This window comes from Vulpes lagopus, chromosome 4 (assembly GCF_018345385.1).
Source record: "Vulpes lagopus strain Blue_001 chromosome 4, ASM1834538v1, whole genome shotgun sequence".
Lineage (NCBI taxonomy): Eukaryota > Metazoa > Chordata > Mammalia > Carnivora > Canidae > Vulpes > Vulpes lagopus.
The window spans coordinates 41,675,966-41,702,811 of NC_054827.1; the positions used below are offsets into that span (position 1 = coordinate 41,675,966).

Here is a 26,846-nt window from a genome sequence, read left to right on the forward strand (position 1 = left end):
TCTGCCTGTGTTTCTGCCTCTCTCACTGTGTCTTTCATGAATAAATAAACAAAATCTTAAAAAATATATAAAAAGTTTAGTCATTATTTCTTCAAAAGTCTGTTTTGCTTTCTCTTTCTAAAGCCTTAATAACAGCTATAATTAGCTCATTTTGTGTTGTTTAACAAGTCACGGAGGTGTGGGACAAGTTTTGTGTAAGTACTTTTTCCCTATCAGTTCGTCATTTCAGAGACTTTGTTTTCTTTCTTTCTTTTTTTTTTTTTTTTTAAGATTTTATTTATTCATGTGAGGCAGAGACACAGGCAGAGGGAGAAGCAGGCTCCCTTCAGGGAGACTGATGTAGGACTGGATCCCAGACCAGGGATCACGATCTGAGCCGAAGGCAAATGCTCAACCACTAGGCCACCCAGGCATCCCCACTTCAGAGACGTTTTATTGTCTCAGTTAAAGTTCAGGGTTTCCCCCTTGGCTTCCCTGGAGTGTCCAGTCTGTCATTAATCTAGAGGTTTTTTTAATTTTAAATTTGATTTTAATCTCTAGAAATTTTATTTGGGTGTTTTATAGACTTTAATTTTTCTTATCATCATGCTCATGGTTTTCTTTATATCCTTGAGCATCTGGAACACATTTATCACAGCAGTTTTAATATGTTTTTCTAATTCTATTATCTCTAATATTTGTGGGTCTGCTTCTTTTGGCTAATTTTTCTCATTATTATAAGTCACATTTCCCTGCTTCTTTGTTTAGATAGTAATTTAAAAAAATGAACACGAGATATTTTGAATTTTCTCTTATAGAGTCTTGGATTTTTCATGTTTCTTCAAAGAATGCTGGACTTTTTATGACAGGCAGTTAATTACATGTGGATTAACATCATTCTCTCAAAGTGTATTTTTAAGATGTTTTATTTTTATTTTTTAAAGATTTTATTTATTTGAGAGAGAGAGAAAAAGCAAGTAAGAGCGAGCCCAATCAGTGGGGAGGGGTAGAGGGAGAAGGAGAAGCAGACTCCTCACTGAGCAGGGAGCCTGATGAGGGACTCAATCCCAGAACCTTGGAATCATCACTGGAGCCAAAGGCAGCTGCTTAACTGACTGAACTAGTCAGGCACCCCTATTTTTAAGATGTTATGAAGGTTGTTCTAGAGGTAGCCATCATTTTAGGGCTAACTGACTCTTCTTCCTAAGGGATTGCTCTTCAGGGTCTTAATGTCTTATGGCTTGGAGAAACTGAAATGATTCCTGGCAGTGCATGAGCTCTGGGAACTTTTCACTCTGTGGGGTCCTATAATTGCTCTTCACTTGAAGTTTTATTTTGTCCTAACTTGTGGTGTTTTGCTCTTTATGTATAAGGGTAAATAATCAATCCAAGTCTCAAAGGGAACCCTATGCAGATTTTTTGAGCATTCTCTAGTTACCTTTCCCTTCTTAGCCATTATGTTACCCATGCCCCAAACTCTGGTCTGTCTTCTTGACTCAGCAAGACAGAAGGCTTGAGTTTTTCCTCCTCTTGAAGTCTAGCAATAACTTTTATGCAGAATTCTTAGGTGACAGCTGGGCTCATTTAATTTGCTTTCTTTCTCTTGGGGATCACAACTATAAACTGCCTATGGTATGAAAATTGTTGTTTCCCTCCTACTTTGTCTGTTTTATAGTTGTTTGTTTTTGGAGGATAGTTCTGATCATCTTAAATTCTCATAGTCAGGACCAAATGTCAAGAAGAGAAATGTAATTTGTTTGGTCATATCTGTATCCTTAGGGCCTAACAGGGACGGGCATATACCAGATGCTTCATGAATGTTTGCTGAATAAATGAATGGATATATCTACATATAATCCCTGTTGTTATAGTAGTGGCCATGATGTTTCTTACATAAAGATACCAAGAGAAATAAGAAAAGAGTGTGACTTTCTACACTTAGAAATCAGTACGGGTCACATTCTTTGACAAAGAGTCAGTTGTTAGTGATAAAATGTGAGACAGTGAGGGTCTGGTTATGCTCTTTTGAGAAGGTTATGCTCCTTGTCATTCGTGAGAATTGTTTCATGCACTTCTGACCATCCCAGTCCCAAAGCCACCAATGATGGCAGAAATTAGAGGCTGTAGGTCTACCATTTCATCAGGTGCAGGTAATGGATGCAAAACCACCTAGCATACTCCTGAATATCTGCTCCAAGTCTATTTGTATCAGGATAAACCACTGAAGCAAAGGAAGCCATGGTTTCAGGTTTGCCTGAGGTTGACTCCTACAATATTTCTGTCCATTTTCTATCAGATTATTTGTCATTTCCTGATCAATTTGGAAGAACTCTCTGTAGTTTGTAGATATTAGCCTTTCATTTGTTCTCTGGACTGCAAATATTGTCTACTATTTGTCTATTGATTTTTCCTTTTAATTTTTACAATTTAAGACATTTACATGAAAATTAAATAAGGCTTTTTTTTATAGCTTCTGGAATTCATATTTTGGAAAATTTATCTCTGTTGTGCTAAACCAAGCGATGAGGTTTTTTTTTTTAACGTTAAACTTTTACTCCAACTAGAATTTAATTTCATATATTTGTGAAATCTGACATTATCTCCGTGTAGATAGTGGTAGGTGTGCTGGCACTGTTTTCTAATAATGCCATCAATCCCCCAGCATTTTTCACATTTTTCGTGTATCAAATCCTCACTGACACCAGAATGTACATCTGAATTCTGTAGTCTTGCACTTCTATCCATAATATTCCCACACAAACGTGGAGGGTTTGGGGCTTGTATCATGGATTCAAAAAGCCTGGGATTTGTATGCTGCTTACACCACTTACTTTGTGAAATTCAAAAAGTTTCTCACCTTCTCTGTGCCTCTGTAAAAAAAATGGAGATAACATCTGTGCCCCATGGTTGATGTGAAAATTCAATGAAGTCATTCCAATGCCTGATGCATCACAAGTACTCAAAAGTGTTAGCTGTTACTATTACTGAGCTGACTGCAATTCTTTATTACGTGTTTTTGTATCAGGCAAAGGAGTACAGATTACCATACATTTAAAAATTTTCACGGCTACATTCAGGTGTTTACTCTTGTAAATGGCAATTAAGATATTTTATCAAATGTTTAACATTAAATTTCTTCCATCGTCCTAAATAGGATTGTGTTAAAGTCTGATATCAATTTTAAGATAATTAATATATTTAATATTGTCTTCTTATCTAATATTATATCTTTAAATTTTTTCAACTCTTCAATAAGATTTTATAGTTTCCTTGCAGTCTTATGCTGTCCTTAGATTTATTATAGGACTCCCTAGTTTTGTTCATATTGTGAAGGGACTAGTCACACTTTTAGGTATTTAGGTTCATGAAAAGAGTGCTACCGATTTATTTACATATTTCTTGTATACAGCCATATGGGAATTTTTTTCTTATTAATTGCAGTTTATTTAAACTAATATCTTTTAGATTTCCTAGGGATAGAATCATGTTACCAGGAAAAGAGAGACATTTTTTTTTTTCCATTTTCTAGCTCCTCTTCCCATCTCTTCCTTTGCTTGTGTACTGCATTTCCTGCCATCTCCAAGAACACATTAAATATGAATAGTGATGGCAAGTATTCTGGCCTGACTATAATTGAAATGGTTTTACCGTTTGCCATTGAGAATGGGTCTCACCGTTTGTTGACTTATGGTAAATAGTTTTTATCATATTTAAGCTGTTTTTCACTCTCACCTTACCCAGAAATTTTATTAGAAGTTGCTGATAAGCTTTACCAGCATCTTGCGATATAATCATAAGGATTTTTCTGTTATTTTGTAGTTGTAATGGGTTTCATTGATTCATTTCTTGATATTTAAATACTGTTGTCAGAGTACATGATACAGGGCATATTACAATTCTGATATACGAGTGAGCTCTATCCGCCAATACTGCAAATACAATGCTCGTGCCTACACTCGCCGGTGAGGCTAGTGTGTGGTTTACATTTTGCATAATTTGGGGCTATTGAGTCATAATCATGGACACAATTTTTAATAACATTATCCCAGGAGGATTCCTGGGTAGCTCAGTGGTTTGGCCTGCCTTCGGCCTGGGGTGTGGTCCTGGGGTCCTGGGGTTGAGTCCCGTGTTGGCCTCCCTGCATGGGGTCTGCTTATCCCTCTGCCTGTGTTTCTGCCTCTCTCTCTCTCTGTCTCATGGGCAAATTAATAAAATATTTTTAAAAAAATAATAACATTATCCCGACTTTGAAAAATATCAGTCTATGTACACGACAACCCCGTACATGTTAGATGGTAGGCATGTTGCCGGTGAAACACTTATCTAAAGAGCTGGTGTCTTGTTTTCATGTAAGAGAAAAATATTTACATGATTATAAATGCAGGGAAAGAAAGGTGGCCATTAGTGAAAGAAAGAGATACAGAATGATAGAATGCTCCAAATTACCACGTAATGGAAAGGAAATGAAGAGCGCGGGAAGCATAAATATATCCACAGGCTGTTTTGTGAAAATCTCTTCATAAAGGAAAACAAGAACAAAATAAACAAGATTAGTAATGATAAAACCAAAGCCAGACGTTGAGAAGATTAAATGAGTCACGAGGACACTGATGCCACCGCCGGGAGCTCAGCTAGGTGGGGGTTGGAAAGCACCCTCCCCAGCCCACAGGGAAAGGGGGTGCCTGTGGGCCTACCAGTCCTGGCAGGGAAGGCAGCCACAGTCCACATCCCGGCCTGGAATGTACCTAAACATCATTGACTTTGGGGTCAGATGGGAGGAGGCAGGTAGCATTCCCACACCGGTGGTGAGAGCCAGAGGAAGCCTGAAAATGCAGCTACAACAGAGCAGAGCTACCTGCCACTGAGAGTCTCTCACCTTGAGCACTGGTCATTCTACTTGGGGGCACCAGCGGGTCCTGCGTTAGGCTCGCCTGACTCAGGATTTTTCATGTATTAGCTTGATTTGGGGGCGTTGTGCAGTGGCCTATAGGCCACGCAGCGGTGTGCTCGCATCCCTAGGTAGGAACCACAGACCTGAGGCTGCAGCACCCTTCTGGCTCCCAGGCTGTTGGCAGGCCCATCTGCACACCTGCAGGAAGGAGGGCCAGAGCCAGACCCCCTACACGACCTAGAAATGAGGTAGGTTGGAATTACACAAAGCAGAGTTCAGTCCTGGAGTCTCAGCTACCAGTTCTGTGACTCAGAAAAAGTTACATATAAACCCGTTTTTTGTTCATCTGTAAAGGAGGAAGAACAAAGTAACTGCAGCTCACAGGATTTAAATTAAATAAGATTTGGGTAGTGTTTACATCGTAGGCACTCAGATATCTCTTATTATTTAATGCACCCTGTGTGCACCTTGCAGCACCCTCTTCCTGGAAGTAGCTCAGGATCTAAAAGAAGCCACCCAGATCTAAAAGAAGCAAGCATTCCATGCCCCCTGACTGGGGTGGTGGTACGTGCGATCCGTGCCCGCGCCCCAGACAGCACAGCTATTGCTGCAACCTCATGGGCCTGCACACAAAATGCAGCCTGGACTCGGCAATTATGTTTCCGTGATGGGACTTCCAGTCATCCCTCCTGTGCTCCTAGTCACTGCCTTCACCTGGACCTTGTTCCGCTTCATTAGGGCTGGCGGCAGTCCCCAGGGCTCCTTGCCTGCAGTCTTTCTCTCCTCCGAATCCCCCTTATGTCGATCTAGCTGTTTTCTTAGTGCACACAGGCCTGTCCTCAAAAATCCCATACCTTCCTGTTTCCTGCAGAGTAAAGACTGAACCCCTGAGTAAGGGGCTGGATGGCCTGCTCCCTGTTTTCTCCTGGGCCCCCACACCTTGGCCTTCCAGCTGCTCCCAGGCCACCTGCACCCGGGATGGCTGACCTGACACCCTGACTGTGCATGAGGGTTTCACTGCTCAGCCTGTTCACTGCCGAGCAAGGATGCTACTTCCCACATGTCTGCAACTCATATTCGCCTTTCAGGGGCTGCTGAACATCCCTCTCCCTCTCGGAGCCCCCTATCTGCTGCTGACATCAAGGCTCTGCTTTCCTTCCCACCTGCTGCTCCCCGCATGCTCAGCCTCAACTGCAGAACAGATGTCATGCAAATGCTTGCTTCTTTTAGATCTGGGTGGAAAGGTCCCCAAGAGTGAAAGTATTTCATTAATCCTTGTCTCCACCCACCCACCTCTTCTAGCCCAGGGCCTTGCTCAGAGGACACCCCTGTTTAATGTAAATACCACAGTACAGATGTTTCAGAAGCTACATCAGACTGCCCTCAACCTGCACAGCTTAGCAGGTACAGGGCCAGAAAATTATGCTGCTACTCTCTTTCTTTTCAGGTCTTTGAAAGACAGAGGTATAAAATATTCTCTTCACCTACTTTAAAAATTAAAAACAGAATAGCCTAGGAAATGAAAATGGCAATCAAAATAAATAAAACATAGTTTGTTTCCTGTTCTTTTAATGAGAGAAATAGAAAAAAGAAGAGGAAGAGGGAAAAGAAAGAAAAGAGGAACGAATAGAAAGAGCATCTGTGACACAAGGGGGAAAGAGAGAAAGGGTGTAGAGGGCAGAGGATGAGCAGAACCCCACGGACATGGATAAAAGACAGAAGAGACAAAGTGTGCGCCACAGCTTTTCACAATGTTCATGCAAAAGACGGCGACTCTGTGCCATCGCTTTGTTCCCGGACTAAGAGGCTTCACAACCCAGAGGCCAATCTGGCTCGTAGTCAGCGAGTGTAGCCACTGTGGGGGATGGACAGCTGCTACCCTGTTCCACCAGCCAAATTTTGCTGTCTGTGGGAAAATGAAGCCCGCTGCTGCCAGATAGTCCTATTTATCAAGAGAAGCCAGAAACCCGGATTTCTAGTTTGTAAGAAACCATTCCGTGGGGCAAACAAAACAATTCAGTGGGCTTTCGGGGTGCCAGGTTTTGTCTTTTCTACTGTAGACAAAAACAAGGCTATTTCCCCTTCCTGGTTTGTATTTAGGTGCGAAGTGCACTGAGCCTTGGGTTGGAAATGTACGCTGGCCAAGCTGGCCTGCTCCTGTCCAGCTGCTGGTCTTCTGGCAGGGCCCGTGTCATCCAGAGCAGGAGGATGACGACAAGTGAAGGAGGGGGGGTGGGTCCACAAGGCAGTGGCTAGGGCTCCCTCCCACCTGGGGCACATGTGCACCTGCAGGAGCCCCTCTGTGGGAACCCACCTTCAGGAGCCCACCTGTGTGGGAGTACACCCGCAGGAGCCCCCCTACAGGAGCCCACCTATGACAGCCTGAGCCCGAGCAGGGCTCTGCAGAGGGTAGACAGGAGAAGCCCAGGCAGGTGGGCTTCTTCCTCCTCCAATCGTGAGACCACAGGCACATGAAGCCTTTGATGGAAATTAAATGAAACAGAATGAAAACTAATAATTGTGAAAGCCAAGCAGACTGGATGAGGGAAAAAAGGAAAAAAGTGGTCTCCAGTTCTGATCTCAAACAAATGGCTGGAGTTGCTCCGCAGCACAAGGAACCCATTATTCCTCTTGATTCTGCAATGGGTCTAATAATACTTGTAATTATGTCCCTCTCTGTGAGGAGTCAGAATTCATTAATTTTTAGAGACAGATAAAAATTCAAATTCCACAGTCTAATGATTATATAAATTCAAAGGGGAGCATAAATTAAAGAAACAAAAAGACTTTTTATTTAAATGTTAATTTAGTAATTTAAATAAGTAATTAAAACAAGTAGATTAGTAATTAAACAAGTAAAGACATAAAAAGTAAGAAAACCTGACAGAAGCAGAGCAACAGGATGCTTTCTTTATTCTCATGTTTTCCCTTCCAAGTACTTCCGGGAACTGTCCACAGTTCTTATGTATTCATTGTTGGAGGACGTCTAATCTCTTTGAAACATGATGCTGAATTTTAAAAAATCTGATTAAAATTATCGAATAAAGTATGTTGAAACAGCAGTTATGGAAATCATCACCAAGAAAAATAATATACAAAGTTTTCTCCATCCAACAAGGTGAGTTATTTGCACAGCGCAGTGGGCACTTTCTAGCCTTTTCAACACAGAGATGATGTTGACAGTCGCTAATTGAAGTGTAAGTATAATATAGCATTTTTCTGTGTTTAAGGTAATATACATATTTTTATCATCTTCATAACTATCCTCTTCATGTCTACATATTTCATCTACTTGTATTTAATTATTTCTCTAGCTACAAATATTTTCACTTTTTAGATTCTTTACTTATGAAAAATTCCCTGGAATAAGCAGAAATGCATAAATATTTTTACTAATCTTGAATGGATTGCCAAGTTGCTTTCCAAACACGCAGAAGAATGTAAGTGATACAAAATGACTGTATCAACCTAACCACTGGTATTATCAATAGCAAGGACTGAGGTGGGGTGGCTGGGTGGGGTGGCTCAGTTGGTTGAGTATCTGACTCTTGATTTTGGCTCAGGTCATGATCTCAGGGTCATGAGATCAAGCCCCATGTTGGGCTCTGCACTCAGTGATGAATCTGCTTAAAGATTCTCCCTCTCACCGTCTCCCTCTGCTGCTCACCCCTAAACAACAACAAAAAAAAATTAAGAAGGATGAACTGTGGGTAAATGTGAAGGTCATAGGTCAATATAGAGAATTATTCTGAGCTGGTGTGTGAGATCTACAGCACAACAGGTAGAGGTCAGAGCAGAGTTCTGTGTGTGGACCATCTTAGTTTCTTCATCAGAGAAAAGGAGAATTTGAGTGACATACTCTCCAATGATTGTTCCAGTTTTAAATATCCAATTCTCAAGAAGAAGCTAAGCACCTTCTGAAAAATTTTTGCTATTATGTTCTAGAAGAACTGGAGAGATGGTGCTAAGTCTCCATAAGAATTATAGACCCCCAAGAAATCCATTTAAGCAAGCAAGGTGTATTAAGTCCATTTTAAGACCACTTTACTGTAAAGAAAGAGATTGAGATAGAGAGAAAGATGGGTGGATGGACGAATGGATGGATGGATGCATGGATGGTGGATACATGACAGATGGATGGATAGATGGGTATATGGATAAGCAGATGGACTAATGGACAGATGGATAGATAAGTAAATGGACAGACAGGTGAATAGATGGATGGATAGATAGATGGACAAATAGACAACAAAGGAAGAGAATGAAGGAAAAAAGAAGTCAGTGTTCTCCTCAGTAGAGAAAAGATTCATAAGGTTTCTCAGGAACCAGGCAGCCATTGTCCAAATATCCAAAGACTCAGTTTGAGCCAAGAGACATTTATAGTATTTTATTTCTCAGGGGAAAAAAAAGGAATACATAACATAACAGAGACCTTTTTATAATTTGTTGATTTGTTGACAGAAGAGTCTTAATAGGAGCATAAAAATAAAATATATCATTAGGCATTTAAATTATTTTTAAAATAAGAGCAAAATATAATGTCCTGGAATTCCTGGGATATAAAATATATGATTCAAGTGAAAGTTGGTTTAGGTTTGATTTCTTAAGTTTTGAAAACCTGAGAGAGTGCCCCTTGCTATCATTCTTATTACCAGCGGGAAGCTTTGAGGACCCTGTCTGGGGAGCAGCCCTAGCCTGAAGAAGGAATTTAAAAAATCAGGGGGTGCAGAGTCTACCCCTGGTACTGCTGACTCGGTGATGCACTCATCCTGTTGGAGCCCTGCACCTGAGCCACCCAGGCTCTCCGGTCCAGCCTCACCCTCTGGAACCACGTGTGACTCATGTCCACGTTCCAGCACGTGACGCTATACTGCTCCACGGAGGTGCCCAGGGCTTATACAACTGGCCTGATGTCCTGTTGCTACTGAACAAAGTGCAGTTCCCACCAACAATGGGGGGTGGGACTGGGGCAGACCCCGTGGTTACAGCCAAGCGCTGAACGCCGATCTATAATCACCAATTCTTTTAAAAGGCTTTCTGCTGGCTGGACATAAAACCTTCCACGGGTCAGTTTGCCTTCCCTTCCACTGACCCATCCCGGGAAATGGCCAGTCACACGAGCCGAGGCCTGAGGGGAAGGTGCAGGAGAACGGGCCTGGACAATGTGACCTTGCGTGTGAGGGTGTGTGACTGGGAAGGAAAGGAGCAAGGTTAGAGGTCAAGGTTGCATGGAATATTTCCAAATCCTGCTGACCACCAGCTCCGTTTCCATTTCTCCACCAGTTCCAGAACTTTTACAGACCAACCTCAAAAACCAGTTGGTTTTATCACGTAAACAATCTCCAAGCTTCTGGGTTTCAAATAAGAAGAGACCACCTGGTTAGCCTTTGGAAAGGCAAGAGGACAGAACGCCCAAGAGCCACAGCTCCACACCCGCTCGATGCTGCCCTCAATCCTGCACACTCACCCCTCACAGCATCCTGCTTCCTTTTCCAATACTTGCTCAAGAAAACAACACAAAGGGGGAGGATGGTCCACGGTGTATCTCACTCAGACCTGTGTTCTAGGCTGCCGGAAGTAACCCTGGCTTTAGCTTGGATATGGTGCAACTGCAGCGCAACTATTTTATTTTATTATTTATTTATTTAAAAGGTTTATTTATTTATTCATGAGAGACACAGAGAGAGAGAGAGAGGCAGAGACACAGGCAGAGAGAGAAGCAGGCTCCTTGTAGGGAGCCCAATGCGGGACTCGATCCCAGGACTCTGGGATCATGAGCTAAGCCCAAGGCAGGTGCTCAACCACTGAGCCACCCAGGTTCCCAAAGCGCAAGAATTTTAAATGACTCGCTCATCAGAACCTAAATACGGGACTCCTACATCCTGGATGATGCTTCCCTGGGTGATGGGCTCCTGACCAACTTCCTTCTTCCTCCTTCTTGTGAGGTTTGTTGACAGGTGCATTTAAATGCTGCTTGGAGACAAAAATAAGCTAGGCACCATCCAGAATAATACCAGTCGGGCTGCGTGCATTTGGTGCTCCATAAATGTTTGTAAGATGAGTGAATAATGACATCTTAAGGAGAAAAAGATTGCACTGTGTGGAGTCAGCCCACCAATTTTCAGAGGACCTCTTCCCTTTTTCTTACCTAAGGTGCTTTCTGAAGTCAGCTTATTATTTGGCTAAAACAACCTCAGTTGAAATACATGATCTGTCACAAGCTATTGATTTGAGAAGGAGAAGACAGTTCCTATTCCTGTATTTTGTTGCTGAGTGCAGCTGCATGCAGGGCGCCGGGCATTGACTAACCTGACATCCTCACAGAGGTAGGGATAACATGCTGACATTAAAATGCACTTACCCTCAGCAATGGTCTGATCATTTTCTCCACTCGATTAATATTACAAAACCATTTCTGCAATTTCAGTATTTTTAAGCGGGTTGAATGAGATTTTCTTAGGGGAGTAATTCTAGCAAAGATGAGTTTTTAATACAAACGTGCATGCACATTCCTTTTTTTGGGGGGGGGGGTCTTACTTTGCAGAATACTATTGAATTCAATAAAGCTATCATTTTGGGAACTACACCATGATGCAACCTTGCTAGGCTGCCCTTATACCAGCAAGCGGTCTAGGTAAAGGGACGATCCAATTCAATACCAAACCGTGATAAGTTGGCTTTTTAAGAGGAAAAAGTATGCTTACACCAAAAATAAATAAAATGAAAATATTTAGGAAGTTAAATGTTCTTGAGGAGGGGAAGGAGGTAGAATGGCATTTCCACAGGCCAGGGGATGAGGTCACCAACTGGTTGTGGGACCCTGGAAAGCTCAGTCACCAGCTCTGAGCTCTGGACTCTTATCTGTAAAACCAGGGGACTGACTAATCTTTTCTGTGGTTTCCTCTACTGCCTGGGTTCTAGGATACCAGAACTCCCATGTCTCTGATTCACACGAGAGGCGTGTGATGATTGTTCTGATTTAGAGTCCGTGTGTGTTGGACAAGAAAGCAAAGCACTCCTGTTATAACGCTGGGTGTTTATTCTTTATAACGATGAGCATAAACATACTGCAAAAGAAGAAAAGTTAATTCTCCTCAAATTAATTCTTGGCACATAACTTCAGAGAATGTTTTTAATAAATATCTTTAGCTGTTAACATCAACTCCAAATCTTAATGTTACTTTAATCTCTGGGAAACCAAGGTTTTTCCCAGATTCCAGAGCAGTGGCATTCATATCAACTCAGTACTCGTTTTAAAGCATAAACATCCCTTAATGTCATCAGAGCAAGCAAAGTCAGTGTCTAAATTAATATTCCCTGTGCGTGTGGAGATGAATTTAAAAAAAAAATGAGATTGAGCAAGTCCTCCTGAAGTATTCTCTGTGCATTACTGCTATTGTTCTGTGAATGCCTAAAGCCCTAGGACTTTCTCTTCCGATTATATATGGTATGCAACGCTTGTTTCCAACACCTGCTGAGAAATGTCCCACACGCTGAAAGAAACTGCTTTCATCTTATTAAATTAGCGTGGTTTCAATTCCACATTATCTTTAGTTGCTCAGGCTGTAGTATTACAAGTTGATTGCTTCTGCTTGGCTCTACTAAAAGTTGAAACCTAAAGTCATTTTCTGCTTTATTGACTTGCAGGAGGGAAAACTGAAATTATCCTGGTCATTAGAGAGAGTACTTACAATTTTTTTGCCTTCTATTAACACTGTAGAAGTATTTGTTTCAACATTCCGCAGTATCACGCTTCCTTTCTGCTCTCTATAGATGAATTCTTTATCTGCAAGAGAGGAAATAAAAAAAGAAACACGAAACATTAAGGAACTCGGTAGGCTTCTCTGATGGACACCTTCACCAAAGGGACCAACTAGTTCTAACAAAAATAGATTCCATGTTGCATCAAAGGATCCTTTTAATCTGGGAAAGTATATTCAGTTACTCTCCACGTAACCTCACGTAAGGCTTCTTTCTGAGTCTTTTCTCCTCCTCTACACGCTGACATATAAAGCACTAGTGCACACGCCCATAAGGTCTTTTGGACATTCTTGAGCTTTCTTGAGCAGAACACACCACTGGGTGGACAAAACAGAGCAGATCAAGAAACTTGCTATCAAAAGGCAGAGGCAATATTTGGCAGGGAGGGGAGCAATCTCCCGGATCTGGAGCTTGGGTGAAAGTCGTACCTGCACTCGTGCTCACACCTGCACCTGCATCCTGCGAGACGCCCAGGTAAGTCCACACCCTTCCCTGCTACACCTGGAGGAGCTGGCCGTGTCTCGGTCACGCATATCCTCGAATCCATACACCCCTCCTCAGTATAACCAACCAAGATTTCAAATATCCCCTCGGGAAATTTATAATAAAACACCTACACTTGAGATCAGCATGGTTGTAGAGGTACATCCGCAGGCACCAAGGCATGTGTGTGCCTACCGTGAATGAAAAAGTAGATTTTCTGAAGGACGGGATGGCTGGTGGAGAGGCAGGAGCCACAACAGGGAGGAGAAACACTGTCTTTCTGAGTGAAGGTGGTAACAAGGAGCCAGTGTGATGCTCAGGGCATCTCACACAGGAATCAGTTGCTGAATGAACAACACCGTGCAGACTGCATTAATTCAAATGATATTATATCATTTCTACTCTTTATTCTAATTTCATAGAATCCCATTCTTTTTTTCATTCTGTTCTGCTACTTGCTTTTTTTTCCCTTGCTTTGGTTTTAATTCTCTCTTCTTTTTCCAGCATAAGGTGGAAGCATACACCGTTGGCTTGATTTCCTGTCCTTTCTAATAAAACTAGCAAAGCTAAAAATTTCCCTCCATGGATGGCGTTGGCTACATCTCACAAATTTTGATATCCTGAGTTACATTATTATTCAGTTCAAATTATTTCTAATTTCTCTCACAATGTCTGCTTGGCCCAGTGATTATTTAGAAACATGTTGTTCAATTTGCAAATGTATAAAGTTATTCTGGCCCTCTTATTTTTATAGATTTTCTAATTTAAATTCACTGGATCAAAGAATACTCTGTACATGATTTCAGTCTTTTTAAACACATTAATATGTTTTTGTGGTCCATAATACAGTCTATCCTTGTAAATGTCCCATATGCACATTTAATGAGATTATTTATATGGCTGCATCTGGTCTAGTGTGTGTGTGTGTGTGTGTGTGTGTGTGTGTGTGTGTGTGTGTGGTTTGTTTCCACTTGTCTCCTCCACTTCTTATTTCTGGCTTTCATTTTATTGTTGGGTATTTTTCAGAATTTGAATTTTCCTATTTTAGCTGTATTTCTTTGGGTTTCTTTTAGTGTTTGTCCTAGGGATTAGAATATATACTCAACTTTTCAGTCTACAATGAGTTCATAATGTACCACTTCTCATGAAATGCAGAAATCTATCAAGGTTTCAGTCCATTCCCAGTCCCGTGTTATTATCATTGTTATGTGTATTCCATCAAGATACTTTACATATTCCAGCAGGTGTCATAACTATTGTTTGTAACAGTAAATCACTTCTAAAGAGATTAAGAAGAAAAAGTCAAAAAAGAAAACAATGCCTTTTGCATCTGCCAAATATTTGACATTTCTGATGCTTTTTATATATCATAAAGAATCTGAGTTTTTATGAGGTATCAATTTTCTACCTCTTGAGAACTTCCTTTAAGTATCTGGTTTCTGGATCTGCAGGCAACTGATTCCTTGAACTTGGTTTTACCTGAAAATGTCTTCAGTTAACTTTATTTTTTGAAGGATATTTTCTCTTTTTTAAAAAATTAAAAAAAAATTTTTTTAAGTCGGCTCCATGCCCAGCATGGAACCCAACATGGGTCTTGAACTCATGACCCTGAGATCAATACCTGAGCTGAAGTCAAGAGTCAGATGCTTAAGTGACTGGGCCACCCAAGTGCTCTGAAGGATATTTTCTCATAATACAGATTCCTAGGTTGATAGTTTTTATTTTTTTCTTTTGAAATTTTGTTCTATTTTCTTCTGGTCACCATGGTTTCTAATGAGAAGTCAGCTATTAATTGAATTGTTATTTTCCTGCATCCTCTTCCTATGGATTTTTTTTTTCCGTTTTCAAGATTGATTTGTGGTCTTTGGTTTCCAACAGTCCAACTACAATGCACTTTTGATTGGGCTTCTTTGTATTTATTCTGTGATGTTTGTTAAGCATCTTGTATCTGCAAATCCATGTCTTCATAAAATCTTTAGTCATTAATCTGTCAAATATTTTTTCCTATTTATCCATCTACTCTCCTGTTACTCCAACTGCACATATATTGAGAAACTAGATATTATCTAAGAGTCTTTGATGCTCTATGCATCAAATTTTTTTTCCTCTGTTCACTCTGAATAATTTCTATTGATCTATCATGAAAGCCACTATGTATTTTCTTTGTCACAAGTATTTTACTACAGACTCCATCCAGTGCATTTTTTACATTTCAGCATCTGTGTTCTTATGCTTAGGATTTGCCATTTTGTTCTTTTTACTACTTCCATTTTTCTACAGAGATTCTCATTTCCCTGCTGAGATTTTCATTCACTAAAAACATGCTCATGTTAATTCATTAAGCATAATTATATTTTTAAGATCTTTGTCTATCAGTTTAAAAATCTTTTTATTTTGGGGTCAGACTCAATTAATTTTCTTTTATGTTGAAAGTGTGATCCTTTTTTTGGTTCTTCGTAAGTAGGGAAATCTTGCTCTAGATCCTACACATTATGGATATCAGTCTGGACATTCTGGGCTTTGTTAGTATTCTCTAATGAGTGTGGTTGCCTATGCTATGCCAGGTCATTTTCTTTGCTAGGTGTGGACTGCCAATGTTGGGCAGCAGCTTTATTCTCAATTCAGATATTTTACCTGCAGCCGAACTACTTTGATTCTTTTCCCTGCATGTGTCAGGCTCACAGGTCAGAGACACTACTGCGCCTTTACTTTCTGTCTTATTAATGTCTGTTCTATCCTGCCTCATTATCCCCACTTCTGAACTTTTAAGTTTGACACTTAGCTTATTAATTTCAGCACTTCTACTTCTCTAATATAATCACAACTGTGCTATAAATTTCCTTAATTATGTCTTTGTTTGAGTCTACAAGTTTTAATGGGTAGTATTCTCATTATTGCTTTGTTCTATGCATTTTTAGTTTCCATCATGATTTCTTCTCCAACCTAGGAGTTATTCGGAACTTCCAATTTGCAAATGTATGCGAAACACTCTTCTTTATCTTTTTGTTATTGACTTGTAATTTATGACATGTGTTAGAAAAACTTGTATTGCTAATTCTTTGACATTTGTTAAGTCTGGCTTATAGCCTGATGCATGATTCATTTTTGTAAAAGATTTCTTGAGAAAATGGATATTCTCTAATTGTAAGATGCAGGGTTCTATATATATGGTCTTTAAGTTAATCATGCTGGTTATATCATTAAATTGCCTCACTCGTAGCTTATTTTTTGTGTTCTTCACCTTTTATTAAGAAAAAAACAGTATATTGAAATTTTATAGTATGATGATGGATTGATTAATTCTCCCCGGTTAACCTTCCACATTTTGTTTTATACCTTTTGTAACTCATCAGGCGAGTTCAAGTTTATAATTTTTTTTATCTTCTTAGTGATTTGTAAGGTTTACTTTTTAACTTTATTTTCTATTCCTAATAATGTTTTTAAAAATCATTTCTGTTTTATAGAATAGGCAAAATAATAATCTATGCCTTATATTGCAGGTGTAAAGATTCAATGCAGGTGTAGAGATTCAGGTATGTACATAATACCTGAGATGAGCTTGACACAGTGCCTGGCCCAGGGCAGGCTCTCAGCAGGTGTCAGCTGCTGCTCTTCTCTCAGTAGAAGATTTGGAGTCATCTCTGCCTCCTTGTCATCTCTCATCCTCAATATTCCATCCCTTACCTGCGCATACCCCCTTTGAAGTCTTCTCGAACCACCTCGTCCTCTTGCCTTGCAGTATTCCTGCCCTGTGTCTGACCACCACCACCTTCACCATGGATGCCTCCAGCAGCCTTCCCATGGCACAAGCTCCTTTGGTTCTACGCTCTGTGCACCCGAGGTCACGTCTCTCTCTTAAAACTTTTTTTTTTTTTTCTGGGTCTTTTGGCTAAGACTGCTTTGGCCAAACTCCTTAGCCTGACATTCAAGGTCCTTTGCATTCTGGCCTGGGTTTCTCTTCCCATTTTAATTTGCTGCCACCCCCCATTAAGCATCTTAAACCACGTGGTGCCTTCCATGCCTCCCAGATTCTTCAGGCCACTGCCTGGCCCTCAATGCCCTTCTTCCATTTGTGTCAGGGGAGATCTATCTGGGCTTATTAGCACAAAGGCCTCTCCTTTGCAAGGATTTTCATGCTTCTGCCAGGCAGGTTTAGCTCCTCTCTGCTATGCTCCACCCCAGTCCTCCTTCTCTATGCTCATGCAGCCTGCTGTTCTTTGTTGACTGTTAGGACCATCTCCTTCATGAGTGAGCCTGATGCAAGGGGAGAGGCCATACGTTCTTGAGTTCCTACCTCTAAAACCGAAGGTAGTGGCTAACAGAAAAATAGATGCTAAAATGCGTGATGCATTCACCAAATTAATACCGTCATGTGTCTGATTACCAAATATGTAACCAGCACATGACAAGGTAGGGAGACCTGCTGTGTGAGAGAGACTGCTCCAGGCCGATGAGGTCAGAGGAAGGAGGCATGGATATGGTAGTTTTGCAAATTATACTTTTTGTGCCTCATGAGATTCTGGTATAGCTATTTTATTCCCTCACTGCAGTGCAGCGAGATGCCTCAGAGGGAAGGCAAAGTGCATTTGGATGCTCTGAGGACAGGAATGTGAAACTGAAAAGCCAGGCTAATGGGGATTCTAAGAAACACAGAGTGTGATGTTGTTAGGAAATGATCTCCCAAAGAAAGTCTTGCATAGCATCACCCGTTGCTACTTATTTTTCATATGTCAAGCATTCAGCAGGCTGCATTTAAAATATATCATTAATTGTTCTGTGTACTTCAGTAATTCTTCAAAGCTAAATAATTAAAGAAGGAATGAAACTGTGTTGGTAGCTAGCACAAGGAAGACGATTGCTTTTCATTTTAATTTTTCTCCAAATTGTGATAGAAAAATATGTAGCAATGTAACATGTTGTATTTCTTGCTCTTCCAAAAATAAGATAAAATTCCAGTCATTTCCTCTGAGTATCATATGTCAGCTGTCTTCAGGTGTGACTTATTTTTGCCTGACAGTCATGTATTTTTTTAGAAACATTTCAAAGGTCTTTCCCGTGATGAAAGAATTTAAAATGTATGGCTTCATGGTACTGTAGATTCCTTAGCCATTGAGATATGCAGTCCTCATTGCCAAATATGACTTGTACATGCTAGCTGGTCCTGAAGAGCACCCTTGATTATATAAGTATTACAAAGAATTGCTTCAGAAGAATAGACTTTAATTTCAAAAACATACTGTACATAATAAATCTGACTTTTCTCTATTCCTTTTAGTTTTAAATACTCGCTAATGGAAACAATGCTCTATCCTATATATTGCTTATTTTATTTTCTTCTCAGATATGAGTTACTTGTATTCATGTTTTCTGATAAGCATACAACCTATCTCCTAAGAAAGTGGACATCCATATGATGGTCATAAAATGTAAAAAACTGGTCTGTAATCACTAGCACCCACATTATAGTCCAGAAATAACATTTCCCACTAAACAAAATCAGTATGCCCGTGAATTGGCCATGTTCCCTGACTTCAGGATGTGTACAATTAAAATAGCCAGATGATAATTAGTATATGTTGGCTTTAGTCAAGTTCCGCATTAACCACAGCATTGTGTAATCAGACATGATCCTACGCACATAAGTAATTCTATTAATGTTATGAGAAAGTAAAATTTATATACAAGAAAAAACAGATCATCCACATTTAAAATCATTACACTCAGTTCAAAGCTAAAACCCTGTACGGTTAAATCTGTATCAGAAATATCAATAGGGACACATGTTTGTTTCTTTTTTAGAGTATCTGTGTGATAGTTTTGTCCACAGAAGGTGTCTAGAAGCATGGTTATCTCAGATACTCAGATTTGGGTTTCTAGGCACCATTCTAATTAAAAAGAACAGGAACAGTAAAGAAATGGGCATTTCTAGATCTGAGGTACACAAAGGACAAAATGAACCTGGACTAGCTCTGTGGCCAGGAAGCAAGTGTTCAGGGACCAATGGGGACACAGACCATAAGACCACAGCAGGCTGCAAACATAGCCCTAATTCTTCACCCCATCCCACCCACAGGCTTTGTGTCTAGCTTTTCTAGACACAAGAGGTTCTTCCTCTTGAATGTGGGCCCAGATGTGTGACTTGACTGGGTCACTGGAGTTTGAGCAAGCGGACACCTGAAGAGCACCTGCACAGTCTGAGCTGCCCTCTCCTGGTTTCTGCCATGGCTATGTCTTTTGACCCCTGGCGCACAGCTGAGTTCTCCAGTCATCGAGAAGAGGCCATTCCAGATCAGCCAGTGGCCAGCAGGTTGTCCAGCCCCGGGAGAAAATAAGCCAGCAGATAAGCTGAATTGTCTCACCAACCACTAGCTGACAAGCAGCAGTGTGAAAGAGAAATGCTTATTCTGTGTGTCACTGAAGGTGTGTGGTTGTTTGTTATACAACACTCTCGTGGCACTAGGTACAAGCACAGAATAGCCATTAGGAGGGCTCTCAGGTCCGAGGTTGGTGAAATTTGAACATCAAAAAAACAATACCATAATTAAGTAAAACACACTGAATATATGAAACAAGTCATGAATCCATAATAGAACTCACAGAAGTTAAAAAAAAAAAAAAAGCATTTTCCACAGATGGAGGTAACTATGACATCCAGCCCTTACTCTGAAACTGGTAATTAAAAATGTCTATGCTACCTCAAAGCAATCTATACATTTAATACAATCTCTATCAAAAAACCACCAGTATTTTTCACAAAGCTGGAACAAACAATCCTGAAATATGTACAGAACCACAAAAGCCCCTGTGTAGCCAAACCAATCTTGAAAAAGAAAAGCAAAGCTAGAGACATCACAATTCTGGACTTCCAGCTCTATTACAAAGCAGTGATCATCAAGACAGTGTGGTACTGGCACAAAAACAGGCACATAGATCAATGGAACAGAACAGAGAACCCAGAAATGGACTCTCAACTCTATGGTCAATTAATCTCTGACAAAGCAGGAAAGAACATCCAATGGAAAGAACATAGTCTCTTCAACAAATGGTCTTGGGAAAACTGGACAGCCACATGCAGAAGAATGAAACTGGACCACACACAAAAATAAATTAATAATGGATGAAAGACCTCAATCTGAGACAGGAAACCATCAAATTCCTAGAGGCAACACAGGCAGTAACATCTTTGACGTCAGCCACATCAACTTCTTATAGACATGTCTCCTGAGGCAAGGGAAACAAAAGCAAAAATAAACTATTGAAACTACATCAAAATAAAAAGCTTCTGCACAGTGAAGGAAACAATCAGCAAAACCAAAAGGGAATCTACAGAATGGGAGAAGATATTCACAAATGACATTTCTGATAAAGGGCTCGTATCCAGAATATATGAAGAACTTACAAAAGTCAACTCTCCAAAACCAAATAATGCAGTTCAAAAATGGGCAGAAGACATGAACAGACATTTTTCCAAACAGACATCCAGATGGCTAATAGAAACATGAAAAGATGCTCAGTATCACTCATCATCAGGGAAATACAAATTAAAACTACAATAAAATACCATTTCACACCTGTTCAAATGACTAAAATCAACAACACAGGAAACAACAGGTATTGGTGAGGATATGTACTGTTGGTGGGAATGCAGCCACTCTGGAAACTGTAGGAAGTTTCCTCAAAACATTAAAAATAGAACTACCCTAAGATTCAGCAATTGCATTCCTGGGTATTTACCCCAAAGGATACAAAAATACTGATTCGAAGGGACACCTGCACCCGATGTTTATAACAGCACTATTGACAGTTGCCAAATTAAAGAAAGAGCCCAAATGTCTGCTGACCAATGAATGGGTAAGGAAGATGTGGTTTACACATACAAGGGAATATTGCTTAGCCATCAAAAAGAGTGAACTCTTGCCATTTGCAACAACATGAATGGAGCTAGAGAGTATTATGCTAAATCAAATAGAGAAAGACAAATACCATATGATCTCACTAACAGGTGGAATTTAAGGAACAAAACAAATGAACATAGGGAGAAATAGAGAGACAAACCAAGAAACAGACTCTTAACTACAGAGAACACACTGCTAGTCACCCGAAGGAAGGGGGGCACGGGGGGTGAGAGGGAATAGGGGAAACAGGTGATGGGGATTAAGGAGGGCGCCTGCCGTGACACACACCAGGTGATGTATGGAAGTGTGGAATCACTAAATTCTACCCCTGAAACTAATATTGCTGTATGTTGACTAGCTGGAATTTAAATAAAAATTTGGAGAAAAAAATAAAAATGATTAATCAAGGGTTCCTCCTGCTGTTTCAGTAGTGCAGGGAGATGATACAGAGCCCGTTTAGGAGGGGGATATCCTCCTTCAGAAGACTGCTGCTCATAAATGTGGAAGGAATGATGAATTTAGGAGATCACAATTCGCAGCCCCCACTAACATCACCTGATGCAGGTAAGGATCATCAATTGATGCTAAACTCATTCTGAGAAAGTTGATGGGATATTTTTCTTTTTTTTAAGATTTTATTTATTTATTAATGAGAGACACTGAAAGAGAGGCAGAGACACAGGCAGAGGGAGAAGCGGGCTTCCTGCAGGGGGCCTGATGCAGGACTTGATCCCAGGACCCCAGAGTCACAACCTGAGCTGAAGGCAGATGCTCAACCACTGAGCCACCCAGATGCTCGATGGGATATTTTTCTGATGCCAGAATACTAACTCAGGGAAAACATGCCAGTCTCGGTGGGAGCACGAGACTGGGAATGTGGGGACCAGAGCTTCACCCATGAATTCACCTGACAGTCCTGCTTCACCAGGGGGACACCAGATTCTGTAGACAAATGTGCTAAATCATTCCATGAGGAAACAGTTTAAATCCAGGGTGGGGAGGAGCCCACAACACAACTGGCCTAATAGAGGGAAATAACTCAGAGCTGTTCTACATTAGCAGAAACTCAAGAGACATAATCAAGTATAATTATGATCCTTAATTTGATCTGAGGAGGGAAAAAATTCATAGAAGATATTTCCAGAATGAAGGAGATCTAAATATGGCTTAGGAATTCAGTGATATTAGAAAATTATAGCCATGTTTGTTGGAGAGAATAGGTTGTTGTGGATGTCAGGAGGGTATACTTTTGGAGACACATGTTTAGTATTCAGAGAGGCAAGGGAATGATACAATTTATGTGTAAACATTTTCAGCTAAAAAAATTGATAGAGGACACAACAATGGCAAAAGTGTTAAGATGAACTGAAGCTTATATAGGTATTTGCTGCACTAGCCTTTCTACTTTTTCATAAGTTTAAGTTTTCATAAAAAGGAAGCAGGAAATAAAACGATGTAGCCCTTAATTCCTAGGAACATACAATAAAGTGGGGTGGACCTAAGAACCATTGCCCACAGACGATGAATGGAGATGCTTTCAGGCAGAACATCCAGCCCGAGCATGGTGCAGCCGGGGACTCCAGCAGAGAAGGCCAGATGTGCAGCCCCTCACAACACGCAGGTTGAGATGGGGAGGCTTTGGTGGTTTCCTGGGCAGATGCTCGCAGGCTCTGCAGCACAGCTGAAATGAATATATGCCTTTGAGGCCAAAGGAGCTTCCAAAGCGTTCCAAAAAAATTAAAACATGAATATCCTATAATCCGTTTTTTTTTTCTTTTCTGGCTCATATCACAAAAATAGTGAGCTGGGTTGTCTGGGGCTGGAGTGGGTGGATGGATAGAAGAAGGAGGGTTATAAATTCTGTGGGCTTCAAATCATGATAAAATGACAGCACAATATCCTCTTTTACAACTTGGTAAGTTTATAACTTGGGTAATCACACAGACAAGTACCTTCAAACAAATACTGATCCCAGCCTAGAAACGACCTGGAAAAGTAGCTATAATTCAAAGATGATGTGTAGGGGATTTGAATTTCACTAGTTTTCATCATAAGATATGAGATTGCCCAATTTTGTCTTTGATTAATGGACTGCCCAAAAAGCTTTTAAAATCTCTTAAATTTCCATTCTTCATATGGGGAACAATCTTTATGTGCTTCAACAGAGTCATGTTTAGACTTTTAAATAGCTTATTACACTGAAGCCCTACTCAAAAACAAAGCACTTTTTTCTGTATATAACACTAGCGACCATATGCTTACATGGCTAAGGGGAGAAACAATCTGTAGAGTCAGGCTTTTTTTTTTTTTTTTTTTTTGCAATTTTTTCCCACCTGAATCTATCATAAAATAAAGTATATGAGTAAAGAGGCTTTATAGAAAAAGGTTTAGGGGACACCTGGGTGGTTCAGTGGTTGAGCATCTGCCTTCGGCTCAGGTCATGATCCCGGGGTCCTGGGATCGAGTCCCACATTGGGCTCCCTACAGGAAGCCTGCTTCTCCCTCTGCCTATGTCTCTGCCTCTCTCTGTCTCTCATGAATAAATTTAAAAAAAAGAAAGAAAAAGGTTTAGGTGGGTATAGAACATGGCAAGATCAGCTAGGAAGAAGTCCTTTGCTACTTACTCATTTTTAAGGATATGTATGATTTATTTTATGAAAATACAGGACTCCTTGATGGGTTTTAAAGTGATGGCAATATAATGGTTCTTTTATTTAGTAAACTTCTCTTAGAGCAAATCAATCACAAGAATTATCAAAAGTGTCAAAAAAAATCTTAAAAGTCTCTGAAATGGGCAAAAAGACCACTGGGTATCCTTTTGGTAGAATATTACACATTGTGTAGCGTGGCCTTCTGGGCCATGTGCCTCTTTAGGTGTCTACTCCTATCACTGTCTTTGAGCTATTTTATGACTATAAGTTGTCAAGAACTTATAGTCATGCTAAGGATTCTTGCCAGACAGATGCAAATAAATCCTGTGGGTGGAGATGTAGTTGGGTCCCTCTGCCCTGCCCCACCTCCACAGAAAAAAACCAATTTTGCACCAAATTCACTCCAGCGTTTCTGATTGCCTACATGTATGTCAGTCTTTAATTTCTCTCTACCTTACTACTTCTTTCCTTAACTCCTGAAATAAATAAAAACTTTGACACATGATTATTTTACTTTGAATCATAAGCCTCTTGATTTCTACCTTAAAAAATATTCTTCTTTGATTAAAGTTCAGTATGTGCAACATACAAAATTTCCCAGATGGGCCACACACACACACACAAAATCACTACACAGTGTAGAAAGTGATTTGGCTGCCAGTTTGTCTAGAAATAAAGCAACTTGAAGATTAAACATGTTGTTTTGTGGGCCACCACATTTTATCAGAATCCATCATTCTTCAAAAGTTCCAAATCATTAGTGGATTCTGAAAGTCATTGGTCAGTGGCAGGTGTTACTTACATGGCTCCAATGCCATCAGAGCTTTCAGTGAATCAGTAACTCTCATCACATGGTTCTATGGGCTATGATTTTAATCAAGACACTAAGGACTGGAGTCAGTGTGAACTATGTGGACACTTCATCAACAGGGCTTCTGTGACTCTGCTGTATTCCAGGACAAATACAGAAGACAGGCTTTTTTTTTTTTTTTTTTTTTTTTAATAACCTGATTGTCAGCAGGCATTATGTGAAGGCAGCCAACTACCTCGAGGAGGTAGACTTAGGCTACTCGACTTTTCTCTCAGTATTCCCATCTGAGCACAATGGATATGGGAATGATACCTTGCTTATATGACATTAGAACAATGTCTGGTTCAGTATTAATACTAAGTATTAAGTGCTACAGACACTTATTTGCAGAAAACATCCAGCATCTGGGAAATGGAAACCTTCCTATGAAAAGTCACAAGAGTTCGAAGGAATGCTTTACACATGGAACCTGATAAAACCGTAACCTGAAGATCAAGGATGACTACAGTCCTTCAATTCCATATATTCCTAATACAACTGTGCAATTTATCATCTAACTCAAACACTTGTAAGTGCAAGGGAGTGCTTTAACAATCACCCCAGGGTGAGTGACAGAACCTGAATATATGAACCTTGGTTTATTCCCCAATTCAGCATAGTCCAGGCATTGTCGCTGATAAATAAGGTTAGCGTGGGCAGAAACAAATTTCCATATTTACCCGAAGTCTTTAAAATTAAAAATCTTGACTTAATCTCATGGATGGAAGTATCTTTCTAATGCATTTGAAGCAAGAGGGTAACTCAACTTGAATTGTCAGAACTGTAAATCTGACAATTATATTCCATGTATGCCACTGATAAAGATTGTAATTAAAGAAGCAACAAGTCAGCTCATTCGAAAACGAACAAATTGATCTGCGTTGTAATTTAACAAACGTACACAATGAGGCTCAGCTAATCTTTAAGTTATGTTATCGTAGCTATCCACAAAATCAATGAATGGTGTTTCGGGTCTCCTGTGGTGAGCCATCGTCTTTATGAGTGAAGTAGCACTCATTTTAAATTTTTTTTTTTTAAAAATTTTTTATTTATTTGTGATAGTCACAGAGAGAGAGAGAGAGGCAGAGACACAGGCAGAGGGAGAAGCAGGCTCCATGCACCGGGAGCCTGACATGGGATTCGATTCCGGGTCTCCAGGATCGCGCCCTGGGCCAAAGGCAGGCGCCAAACCGCTGCGCCACCCAGGGATCCCAGTAGCACTCATTTTAATGGTACACGTCTCCGTCAAAGGCAGCGGAGCAATCCTGGGTCAGAAACGAGTTTTGTCCTCTTGGCTGATGGGGCTACGGGTGGAGCTGATAAAGGTCATCACTACATCTCTATTAGGGCCGCCTCGGTGAACAGAGGAGGGACAGGGTAAATGATGTTGAAAATGATTAACTTGTACTGGACCGTGTGTTTACTGTATTAGGGAATGGATTTTTTTTAAGTGCCTACATTCTATTGTTTTTCTTTTTAACATTTTTTATTACAGTTTTATTTATTTATTTATTTGAGAAAGAGAGAGCAAGAGGGAGAGAGAGCAGGAGCAGAGGGAGAAGCAGGCTCCCCACTGGGCAGGAAGCCCAATGCGGGGCTTGATCCCACGACCCTGGGATCATGACCTGAGCTGCAGGCAGATGCTTCAACAGCTGAGCCCCCCAGGAGCCCCTATTGCTCTCCTGTTCCCCTGGTTTGGTTTGTTTGCACTCGTTTTTGGTACACGCAGCGGCTGTGATTTACATGTGTACACTGCCGTAGGTTAAACAGGAATCGTACAGTGATCAGCTTAGTGTGCCCCAACTGGCTTTCCTCCCTCCTTTCAACACCATGGAGCTACAAAGTCATATTTCCTCCCCAAACAATATTGTTACACTTTTATTTATTCTGTAGAATAGAATTACGTCAACTAGTTGAACATTAGCAACTCTCACGTGAGCATGCACACACACACACACACACACACACACACAGCTCCCTAACTGGTGCCAAGTAGCTAATTTTATGAACTAACCAACCTTCCAAATCCTGTCCCGGGTTGACTTACACAATTCAATCCACTAACTCACTACTTTCAAGGCCACACTTGGGGCCAGACTCTTACCATGCGCTCACCCCCACCCCAGCGTGTGGATGGATACGCCTCCTTCCAGACTCCAGGAAACATGCCACAGTCCCTGTCAAGAGTGGGCTATGATTTAGTTCCCTCTCCCTTTAATGGAACCACACTGTGATTCTGAGATCTTGGAATAGCTATCGGCTGGGGTGTGCCTCTCACATGCTCGGCACTGCCGGAGGAACTAAGGCAAACAGGTGAGCACCTCAGTCCAAATTCA

At 40.6% G+C, this 26,846-nt stretch overlaps 1 protein-coding gene across 3 annotated transcripts in view; it reads right to left on the reverse strand.

Annotated features, from left to right (window-relative positions):
* DPP6 (dipeptidyl peptidase like 6) overlaps positions 1 to 26,846 on the reverse strand; it is an 826,517-nt gene that overhangs the window by 259,801 nt on the left and 539,870 nt on the right. For all 3 annotated transcript variants that reach the window (XM_041753453.1, XM_041753451.1, XM_041753452.1), the window contains exon 4: positions 12,562 to 12,656. In XM_041753453.1, the coding sequence (XP_041609387.1) occupies positions 12,562 to 12,656 (95 nt within the window). The remainder of the gene's footprint in view (positions 1 to 12,561; positions 12,657 to 26,846) is intronic.